An 11,875-nucleotide genomic window follows, 5' to 3' on the forward strand; every position below is an offset into this window, starting at 1 on the left:
ATAGAGAGACACTGACATGTCTCTTGGAGTAATTAAGTGGTAGAACCATTGATAATTTAATTCACTTGAACGATCTCTATGATCGTCAGTAAAAACAAAAAAAGAATCTTGGTCTAACGATATATTAACACTAAAACTACCGAAAAAATGACCGATTCGCAATTTTTTTTTTTTTTTCTTATAAAAGTTGCTCCAATTTCTAATGGCGCATTCTCCTAGATTAACCTGCGTAATTTTTGTCACAATGTGTAAACGAATAAATATTTTTTTTCCAAAAATATTCAAACCGCTTCGGTGGAAAGGTCTGTGCACGTTGATCGTCGGTAGTTTTAGTGTTAAAGAAATTGTACCGCGGCAGAGGATTCAAGTGAGAGGAATTGTTGAAACTTTTTTACAACGTATGTCGCACTGTCGGCGACTATCGTTCTGGTGAAATCGCTGCAATTCGCCAGCATGTAAAACAGAAACAGGAAAAACAAGGTTTTCACGATCACGTCCACCCAGTACATGCTGCGGAAGAAGAAGAAGAAGATGAAATTATTGAACTGTCGTGATCACAGGCCGGTGTTTTTACGAAATATTTCAAACTCACATTCTCAAATGTCGACGAGCAGCCGGCAGTGTTTCCGGAGGCTCGTTTAAAATGAAAATCCTGGCGGATCGAATGCAAGTCTCGAAGTACGCGTCTATATCCATGTCGTCGCCGTGCAATTGATACTTCTCGAATTCCAGACTGTTCAGCTTTTGTCTCAGATCGATGACATACGAATTGTCGAAGTCCCACTGATTGTTTGCATAGTATTCGAAAACCTCAAATCCCTTTAGTATACGGCGATGCACACGGCACATGCTGCGTATGAATAATGAATTGTAGAATCCACATTATATTTCCAATAGCCTTCAATAGCCCCGATCAATATTATCAGACGCACTTTGATTTCTTAACAGAATATAGACTAGGAAGGGAAGAAAAACTATTAATTTTATATTTATATTGATTAGAATAATCTTACGAGATTTTTAGCCTTGAGTTGAGTTCAAGTAACACTCGTATCGATATAGATTTAATCAAATCAAGGCTAAAAGTCTCCCAAGAAGATTATAATATTTTTGCTTACATATGAGAATATCTATTTTTGATTTAAAACTAATTTCTTTCCGCGTTGAATCGGTCGAATATTGTTTTTTTCCATCTAGAATGTGTGGGAAAATAGTGAGAAAGAACTGAGACTTACATAGGCTTGTAGCCGGCTAGAAAAATAATAGTGTCAATGAAATAAGCAGGTATCAGGTGAAATAGCAAAATGCAAATGTTATGCAGGAGTCGCGATTTCTTCATACTACCGCCCGGATACCAGACGACTCCGTTCAGCGGCACTCGCTGGGTGATTTTTCGACCTCGTTCTATTATCTCCGCCCAAGAAATCTGCAAAGGAAAGATTTATCCCATTTTACATCGACCTCGTTTTCACGGAGAAATCATCACGCATCAGGGCATAGTTCGCGTACTTGGAATTCGCTACTGCTCGTGAGATTATAGACTCGTTTCTCATGATCCTTGAAATAAAGATAATTCCATGTTGCTACGAGAATAGCGTTAATGGCGATGTCGACTGGCAGGTAATCGGCGTATGTGTTTTGATCGCAATACATCGTCCTGATTACTCCTTTCCCGGCGCCGATTAACAGACCGGTAGGCCCGTTGATGTTGTCCGTCCAACCGGGCACCGGTTCCTTCCACACGGGAATAATGATGCTTGGCCTAAAACGAGTATCATTTTAATGAGTTGGAAATATTTGACTTGGCAGCTAATCCAGACATAGCATAGGAATATTCTATAAATATACACTACGAATATTTGTTACGAATATTTTTATATCCACAGAATGTATTGAAAACATGTTACGTGTTTATAGCACGTTTTCAATATACATTTGAATAACACAATATAAACGTTATGTGAATGATGAATTGAATTGTGCATGGAATATTTTATTAAATGTTGTAGGCAATGTATAGGGAGGTCCTGAGACTCAGACACGTGAGAGACACGTTCTCACGTTTGTACACGTGGATCTTGCAAGAGAATGGTCCGATCTGACGCGCACTGATTTCACTGAAACTCCAATTACAGTTACAGTACAAAATCTACTTATCCCCGATCAGTAAATAGTCGAGTGGTACGGCGCAACTCAAGCGTTTGCGAGACATTTGCACGGTAAAGTTTCTCGCATTACATAAGACCGCTTTTCTATCATGTTAATATACGAATTTCTGGTTACGGTATGTTCTACAACGGTATTCTCCGTAACTATATCCGTATCGGATATTCTGAAATTAAACATCATTCGTGTTTTAATTTATAGAATATTTTATGCTATCTGGGAATGCCCGGAAGATTGGGGCGCGAAGGCAGCCCTCGTTGATACCTTAAAATTATCGACGGGATGTGCGGAAAGGATTCTTCAATGAGACCTTCCGCTAAGGCTTTCGTGAAGGCGTACGTATTGGGATACGATCCCAGGATCTTGTCTGTCATGGCTTCGACCAAGTCGTCATCCATCCACTCCACGCACTTGATCACGTTGTGGGGATCGGTGGGCGGAGGATACGTGCGCTGGCCCAAAATCTACCCAGAGACACCGGCCATTCTTAATTTGTCAGGTTTTTCTTTTCGAGCAACTTGCATGCAAATGTGCTGCTTATGTAAAAATCCCGCCAGGATCTTTCTGGGGACTCCCTTGTAGAAACGTTTATGGCGCGAGGATCATTATTTTGAAAAAGAAAAAAAGCGGACAAATCTCGAGACAAATGTGACGCACAGATGATATGCAATGATTGTACTTACTTTTTCATCGAGATGGCAATAGGCCGTGCTGATGTAAGCGAACAGAACTAAATGTTTCATCTCCTTGGCCAGCTCTACCATCAGTTTCGTGCCGCGTGTATTCATAAGCACGGCTTTTTTCAGCATCTCGTCAAATCTGCAAAACAATCTGTTATTAAATCTGACGCGAGATAAACGATCTCTCTCTCTCTCTCTTTCTGTCTTCCTTTTTGTCTATCAAGAAACGGACGCGATTATTGGCGTATTTAAAAAAACATTTCTCCTTCTTGGTCTGGTCAAAACTCACCTGACCGTAGCCGCCGCGTGATACACGATGTTGACGTTCTCGCACAGCATCATTCTGTCCTCCGGAGATATCCCGAGTTCTGGTAGCATCATATCTCCGTTGACGACCGTTACTGCCTCCTTAAGTGCCGCCAGTCCTCTTTGAGCCTTGACTTTCTCGAAAAGCTGAACAACAGTTACAATTCGCCGAATCGTTGATTCATCCGTGTTGGATTATTGTGTTAGCAAACGCGATACACTCACGTCATATTACGCGTAAACAGAGTAATAATTCTTAAGTCAAATTAGAATACAAAGAAGCAGAAGAAAATACGGTTGACAAAGGTCAGTAGAAAAAACGGAGATATACTTCATCATCTACCACCAGCTTTGATACTAGTAGTTCCCCTTGTCTAATTTTCTTTCTTCTCTCTGTTTCTTCTGCTTTTTATAAAATAATAAACGAGATTAGCAACAGAACTTGGATCGATCCCGACGGATTATTATAGCTACCGCTATATTTTCCCGTTAATATGATTCAACAACTTTAAGACAGGTTTTCAGATCGATGCAAACATATTTTTTTTTTATAAAACACACGTTGTTGTCGCGAGGAAGAAATTGTGTCTTCAATCAGTTTTCGATAAAGTGGCATAATTTGTTACTTGTATTTGCATGATTTGTTGTTCGAAAACAAGGCCATACACGTTAATTCTCGTAAAAAAGAGTAGGAGTCGTAGGTGTCATAATTCCAAGAGACGTTTATTTATCATATTATTTTTATATTTTTGAAAAATATACTCTTGCTTATTGTGTATTTATGACTTTCTCGTGTCCTTTCCTTGTTTTAATTAAACAAAATGCAATTTACATATTTTGCTCACTCGTAACCCTACCTTTTCTTACGAAAGTTAATTGTCTCTAATTTAAGGAGATTATGAGGTCTTTAGTTCAGAAGATTTTAAAAATAGAAATGCAAAATCTCAAAGACCACGTATAACAAGTGTCAACTTTAGTTGCAAATATCTCAGCGTGCGAATAGTCAATTTTCTTCTAATTGTACGAGCAGTTAGCACAATATTTCAATATGTACAGTGCAAGTTTCATAGAATTCTCATAAAATTCATGTCGCCTTAAAACCTCGTTAAATAACTCGACTGTAGTCGATAAGGATTGTTCGAATCAGGAATAACCCGCATACGTACGGACATTCTCGGGAAAAGAAATGGTCATATAAGAAATTTGGCCATATATGACTACATATAATCATATATGTCCACAAACGAAAAAGTATAATCATATACAATTATATATAATCGTATATAATGATTTTTTCCCAGGTTGAATCATATCGAGTCCAAACTTCTTCGGAACACAATCCTTTCAGTCCGGACGGACACCAGAAACGAGGAAGTTCCGCATTTTGATAACAATTTATGCGTATCTCTGGGACATGCACGCACACAATACATGCTCATGCATACATATGCAAACACGTACACACGCGCGCACGCACACACACATATACGTGCACGGACACACGCACATATCGTGTCGCGCATGACGTAGCGTATTTACCATGTTACGTTAGAATTCGTAAGACATGACATAACACGGCACGAAATCCGGACTTTCACCGGCTCGGTCTAAGAAACGACATTAATAATCACCCGTGTCCCACTATATTTCCGACGAGGCCTTGACTTCATTTCTTTTTTTTTCTTCCTCTCTTTTTTTTTTTTAATCTCTTCAAGACCTGTCGCACGCCACGTGGTTGGTGATCCGGTTGATATACCTTTCACCGGATGTATTGCTTTTATCCCGGGGAGGAGGAGGTGCACTCGAAGTGCACGAAGAAACGCGTTGTCGGACCCTATGTACCTGTTGTTGCGGCATCGCGGCGTGCGTTATCGTCGCCGGGGAGCAACAATGTTGCAACTTGCAAAGTCATACCTTCTACATACGGAGGGGGGGGGGGGACTAGTTACTTTCTCTTTTTCACGCACCCGTCGAGAGATCGGGACGATACTGCTCGAGCCCATTGAATGCAAACTCCGGGGTGAACTTGCGCTCGCGTTCGGTTCAGCTTCGGCTCTTTCTTTTCCTCAAGAAAAGTTTCTTCGAGGAACGTGTCTTCTCGCCCGAGTATTCAATTATAATAACCGATAGATTATAAACACTTCGTAGATTCCATCGTTTCATTCCATCGTTTCATCATCTCGCGGTAAAACAGAACAAATTGCTTATCTCGTACAGGCCTGTATTTTTTCGCATACGCTAGTTTCACGCAGGAACTTCGCTCCTTTCCTTTCTTTAACTCAATAACTTGAACTTATTTCACTTTAAAGCGCGATCTAATTCAGCCGAAAGGACCTGTTTCAAGTATGCACGCATGGACGGGCACACGAGAATCGTAAGTGCATACACACGCGCGCATATTTCGAATGCTTCGACCTGGGAAAGGAAAGATCATGTATGAAATTTGCCCGTATATGACTATATATAATCATATATGCAACCACATATACGGGTGAAATTCATATATGATTTTATATAATCATATATATACATATATAATCATTTTTTCGACTCGGTCTTCCGAAAACATTATCAACGGGTGATCTTACCGGGGAATTGAATATTTCTTCCAGTCGCTGTTTAGCATTCTTCCCCTTTTTTGGCCTCACGAGCAGGTAGATATGCGCTATGTCAGGCAAGGATCGCAGCAACTTTTCTATGAGGACCTTCCCTAAGAAACCCGTGCCACCCGTTATCATGATCTTGCGTCCGACGAAAGTCTCCACTATCCTGTCCGTTATCTCGTCGGGTTTGCTTGTCTGCTCCATCGTTTCCCACAAGAGAGTTCTTCACCTGCAACGCACAGTTTTGACGAATATCAGGTAACAACCAAGAATGTGTTCCACGTTTGCTCGCAACGATCCATATTGCCAGCCGTCCCACTAAACGCCCAGGCGTTTACCGATTATATTATTGTAATTAGCCTCGTGGCTAATTCTATACGAGGCTACTTTTATAACGTTTATAATTATTATTAGTTAGTTATTTATAGTAGATTATAGTTTTGTAACGTTTTGTAACTTTTGTAACATTTATAACACTTGCACCGAGGAAGTGGATTGGCGGGAGCGTTTGGTGAATTTTATCCGGACTTTTTACAATTTGAGTAAACTCGAAGACAAAGTTAATATCTAATCTAAAAAAGGCTGTCCAATTCATAGTATACAACGGGAAACTGCACAGAAAAAAGGTCCGGTTTTATATTAATCAGAAAAGGAACGACCGGATGCGTTTTGGTTGGAGAAAACAGAATTTCTGATTGCAAAAACCGGAAATTCCGTTTCCTTCGATCAGAATACATTTAGTTCTTTTTTTCCAATTGATGCAACCAGGTTTTTTCCCGTATACGATCAATTTGTATACGATCTTGTATTCTCGTAAGACACGTTTCTATTTTTCTTGTCCCTTCTTTTTATTCTTCTTAGTCAGAGGTTGAGTTCAGAATCACCGATCGATGACTACTTCCTACTTCATAGAGACAATTTGCATTTCTTAAATAATAATATGATGAGATGAACAAATTCACGATTCTCGAGAATTGCAATTTACCAGCTGTAACAACACGTTAGTAGAACGAATACCCGCGAGCGTTACGTGAGCGTGACATCGTTGCGAGAAGCGTGCGTAGCAGAACGCGCCCGATGTATCGTCGTCGATGCGAGAAATACGCATGGAACAGGGAAATCGACTTGATCCGAGAACTGTATCTTGTTTAAGCAGAGGAGAAAAAAAAAGAACGATTACAAGAACGAGATCACAAGTTGCGAAACGGGCAATAATTCAGAACTCTGAACACGCATGCAATACACAACACAATATGTTTGCACAACAGCAGCGCCGATGAATACAATAGCCCGGCGTTAGAACAATTCATCATTATACGACTAGATAGACGCAAGCGGAAACAATGACTGATAAAAATTTTCAATTGACGTTAGATCGCCATTCAAGTCACATGTCAAATTGTGTTGAACCTTCGAAATATCGCGGACGGAAAGAGAGATGTCTGCTGGGTTGAATTTGCTATCCGACAACGAACCAGACACGGTTTTGTTCGGAAGAAAACAGAATTTCTGGTCACGAGGACTCCGCTTCTTAAAAAACAGAAATTCCGAAAGGCTTGTTCGTTCATGTCAGATTAATCCAACCAAACGTTTCCCATACAGATGTTCATTCATCCTAGAGACGTCCAGAATATTCGAATATTCCTGGGACGTTTTTTGAACATTTGTACTGTATGGATTATTTCCGTATATACGTACGAGAATTTTTTTCTTCCAGTATGCTACGTTCAAGTAACATTTATCTAATCTGAATAAAATAAACTACTCCAATATTCCTTAGAAAATATTTACTCGAACGTAGCGATTTTTTTCAGTGTATATTTTCGCGACGGTAGTAAACGAAATTTCCTTTATCTCGGTCCATTATTATTGTGATTTTTCAGGAAGTTCCTTCTTTCACCAATTAACTCGCGACAGTCCGACAGTGTTCAGTTCTCAGCGATAGCTTAACTCCGAAGTGTTCTATTTTCAAAGGATTAAATACTTCTGAGATAATATAAATTTGTGAAAGACGTTTTAAAGACATCTGAAAGATCATCTAAGAATTGTATGTTCTTTGAACTATTTAAGACATTTCTTTCAGAAACTTGTACTATCTGGCTTCTAACTTTCAGATAATATCGAACAAAACAACTGAGGCTTTTCAGATATTCATTTATGCCAACGTATATGTAAATCATATGCATGCAGAAATATTTGCAATGCAATCGATTCTATTAATTATAAAAAAAATTGTTATTATAGACACAAAAAATATATTTACATATAACATCTTATATAACATCTTTTATAAAAACAATTGATCAAAATGCGTTAATTACAAAAGTGACTTGGCCGTATTCAACGAAAATACAACAGGATTCTCGTTCGGTCGATTGTAAATTGCAAAACGATACTGAATTTTTGGTAATAAGAATCATAATTTTGGTCGTGAGAGCCAGAAATTCCGTTTTTTTTCAACCAGAACGCATCTGGTTGTTCCCTTTTTAGTTAACGCAGATTTTTCCCACGTGCCAATTTGCATAACCTTGTATTCTTGAACGTAAACTACATTTCTGTTTTTTTCATTTATTGATGTCCAAGTCCTTATGATGATTTTTATTTTCATTCATATCATTACAATAAATTGTAATTATGTAAATCGTAATTGTTGCGATACTCTTCAAGAAGAGGCATGTATATTTGGTTCCAATACGACTCTAATCTGACTACTTTGCGGAAAACACTGACACGGAATGATAAGTGAAACGGAGGTTAATCGAGAGTGAATTTCGGTAAAATTTTCAGCTTGACATTTCCTTCATCGGGGTATGCCTGGCGAAATAAGCCGGTGATTAACACACCTGCGACATCGCGGTACAAGGCGTAGGAATTTCCTGGAGAGAATCAACAATTCATTATATACATATCACCGTTAACATCTAACGCGGCCACGAGCCACGCGCGAACTCGAGAGAGAGATTCTTCCACGAGCGTGCTCATCATCATCTGCGCGCGGATCACTTTACGATATAGCCGCGCTATCATTTTTACCGCACGTCATCACATTTCTAACGGCCGTCGAAATCGCTTAATGAACACCGGTGTGTGTCGATACACACACACACACACCCACCCACACACACATACCGTCCGTATCGTGCACGTATGTACTCGCGCGATTTTCACGCTCCCGCGTTTGTAACCCGCGATCGTTCAAATGAGATTCAAAGACACGAAGAACGCGCGGACATAGATACAGGCAGATCCTGCACTTCGTAGCATCAACACTTACCGCGGTAAAATGGAAAACGGTCGCCGGGCACTGGCGGGCACTGAATGGCACGACGTGGGTACCGTGCGCGTAGGTAACCGCTCGGGTTCGCCGGACAGTCGTCTCTTCGCTTGCTCGGACGGCGATCCGGTAGTAGTAGACCGAGAAAGTTCGCCAATATAACTTGATGCTTCCTGCGTTCATTGGTTCATTCTCATAGCGAATCGCGTTTTACCTGCGAACGTAAACTTACGTAAGCGCGCGCGCGTGCGCGTGCAAGCGCGACGTGTTACCCGCTACTACTCGCGTTACACGCTAAACGAATTCTTGTTTTATTGTAGCGGGTTTCGACAAGGTGGCCTCCACGAAATCCGTCGTTGCCTACGCGCATTACTCGCTTAGAGGCGCTCTGGACGACCTACGAGTGAGCGCGAAGACAATTCCTGAGCGGAGACTCGGGACGGTCGAGATTTCTCGATTTCTTCTACGTTTCTCTGAGACCGACGACAATAGTGCCTCCTCGCGTAAAAACGCACATTTCGCGAAGATGCATCGAGAGAAAAATTGTTATTTTACGGGGACAACAGGATCCTTTTTTTTTATCTTAATCGCGCAAAGAAAAAGGTTCCTTTAGATTTAGTATTTCTGTTTACTTATAAAATTGATCAAGTTTGAAGAAATCTTGTTTTCACAGTGCGCAAAAATAATAGTAGCATGCACTGTCAAGTTATTATCACTGACACTATATGATAACACACTAGAGAAATAGTTCTCTCGACCATTTTTGTGGTTGAAAATGAAAAAAAGATATTCCTGTCCCCGAAAATAACTATATTTTTCTCTCTCAGTATGTGTTTCGTCTTGTCTTTTGCCGGTATTTTCATCGGCGCAGTCGGTGGCGGTTATTCCGACGACACGGTTCTGGATTGGGCGGTTGCGACGTCTCTTGTTCTTTCCTGGAAGAAAGTCACGGATATATATACCTGTGTATATGCGTAAGTGTGCGAGTAAAAAAAACGCGATGCTAGAAAAAGAAAATGCTGAAACGACTTACGGGCAGACGTTAAACTTTAAAATAAGATCACATTCGCGTCCGCAGGTGCCTTCCGTTCGCCTATCAAGATCTCTTCTTTGCATTCCAGCCTCGTCGCACACAATTCCTTCCGGCAAATAATAAGCAATCGCATATCTCCAGTATAATTATCCGAAATTCCCATCTTATCCAGTGAATATCCTTAGACAATCTAATATAATATTAATGATCACCGTCGTGATTTATCGTAATTAACGTCCAGCAGAGAAATACTTAAACATATCACATTCCGCTTTTGAATCGCTCGTCATCCATTCAATTTGCAGAAGTTCCGAAAAAGGGCAATTACTTTTGAAAGATTACCGAATTTTATTAGAACGACGAAGATGCAAAGCAGCAGTTGTTTTTTTTTCTCTTTTTTTTATTTTGCGCACGTTTCAACAAAGCGAAGAGAAACACTGCCGCAAATAAAGGATTTCTCTCTCTGGGCGTCTCTACCGTCAAAACGAGATCTCCTTTCTCCCGTTCTCTTTTTCTCTTTCACCTCAAATAGTAATTCTTTTTTTATTTAACGTGAACACCATTGATGGTATTGTTTTAACGATGTCCAAATATATGACGCAGTCTTTCTTTCGTAACTACGTCTATCTTCCTTTCTCTCTCTCCGCTCCGCTCTCACTATCACCATTTTAATAACGATGTATGTAAAATCATGACGAAAGTCCTTTTACGTGCGCGGCAACGTTACCGGTAATAAATGCTATTTATTTATGTTACGACTCGTGCCGTTTTCCTCATGACGAGCAAACATGCGTGAAAAGAGAAAAGCAGTTTGCAACATGAGTGTGCAAACTCGTTGAAAAATATCGCAAAATCACATTTGTTCAACAAATTATTGGCATGTTATTAGAATATAATAAAGTCATTCTGTAAAATCATGCCGTATTCTGCGTAGAAAATTCATCCGCGATTATATGCAAACTCGTAGATGACTTTAACTTATATCTAGAACATATTTTTATCGACAAATGCTACGTTGAAAAAGTTTCACGGAACGTTAGACGTGGCGCGATAAATACGTGACGATATTCTGAGCGCAATCTTTTATTGCAATTTTGAGATGAAGAATGTCGGTCTTCCTTTAAAGGATGTATTTTAAGCGAAAATGTTATTTTGACGCCATATTTATGGTACATTTAAACGTTACCTACTAAATATGAGCACATTTGGTGACATTTTAATATTTAATGGCAGCATACTGGGCTTTTATTTCAAAGTTTCGATAAAAATGTTTCGCTCAGAATATCGTTATATTTATCAAATATAGGTATTTATCACTTGAGGCATATTTGATAGCACACTTATCGATAAAAGAAAGTTCAGAATATGGGCCTTCATCTTTTATTCGAATACTGGCGCTTTCTTAGCGTCTCTAAGGAAAAGAGGAAGTTACAAAAAGCTGAAGGGAATTTATGGAAAAGTACGAAAGAATAGGAAGAGAAACGCTTCAATTATTCCACTTTGGGATTCTATCTCGTCTTTCTAAAGTTTATCCGGCTAGCAACGTGTACTTGGTGATCTTGTTCGGCTAACAAAGCGTTTTTATAATGCCAAGAATCAATTTTATTATACGAAAGATATAACAAAATATAAAACCTGAAATAAGAATTTTACAGCTGAAATACAAAAGTGCGCATTAATGAAGTTGCCTGACTGATTCCTTAAATCGTGCAACTTCGTACTTCAATCAGAGTAACTTAGAGAGAAAAAGAATCGCTCTAACGAAACAGACGTGTTTTCTTCTAATACTCGTCTCGACTCGGAGAAAGTACTC

The 11,875-nt window shown here is 39.6% G+C and overlaps 1 protein-coding gene across 3 annotated transcripts; it reads right to left on the reverse strand.

Annotated features, from left to right (window-relative positions):
* Positions 1-29: 29 nt before the first annotated feature.
* Positions 30-9,154, reverse strand: LOC106750186 (putative fatty acyl-CoA reductase CG5065). Of its 3 annotated transcripts, none has more exons than XM_014630328.1 (9): positions 9,030-9,154; positions 5,741-5,984; positions 3,136-3,299; positions 2,850-2,985; positions 2,431-2,630; positions 1,510-1,762; positions 1,236-1,426; positions 593-850; positions 30-510 (listed from the first exon to the last, which is right to left on the reverse strand). In XM_014630328.1, the coding sequence occupies exons 2-9, from the start codon at positions 5,957-5,959 to the stop codon at positions 336-338; spliced, it is 1,596 nt and encodes a 531-aa protein (XP_014485814.1). In that variant the 5' UTR covers positions 5,960-5,984; positions 9,030-9,154; the 3' UTR covers positions 30-335. The 3 variants fall into 3 exon arrangements, with proteins under 3 accessions (XP_014485814.1, XP_014485816.1, XP_014485815.1); XM_014630330.1 differs by lacking the exon at positions 9,030-9,154 and adding an exon at positions 8,885-8,929; XM_014630329.1 differs by lacking the exon at positions 9,030-9,154 and having other exon boundaries at positions 5,741-7,794.
* Between the last annotated feature and the right edge of the window lie 2,721 nt (positions 9,155-11,875).

Source organism: Dinoponera quadriceps, unplaced genomic scaffold, assembly GCF_001313825.1.
Source record: "Dinoponera quadriceps isolate SergipeBrazil2010 unplaced genomic scaffold, ASM131382v1 scaffold5109, whole genome shotgun sequence".
In the NCBI taxonomy this organism is placed as follows: Eukaryota; Metazoa; Arthropoda; class Insecta; order Hymenoptera; family Formicidae; genus Dinoponera; species Dinoponera quadriceps.

Excerpts from the sequence above, each read along its gene's own strand:
- LOC106750186 (XM_014630328.1), bottom strand. The coding sequence starts at position 5,959 with ATGGAGCAGACAAGCAAACCCGACGAGATAACGGACAGGATAGTGGAG. Across the intron at positions 1,763-2,430 it reads ATCCCGTCGATAATTTTAAG|GCCAAGCATCATTATTCCCG; the intron begins GTATCAACGAGG and ends TACTCGTTTTAG. Across the intron at positions 851-1,235 it reads CTAGCCGGCTACAAGCCTAT|CATGTGCCGTGTGCATCGCC; the intron begins GTAAGTCTCAGT and ends ATTCATACGCAG.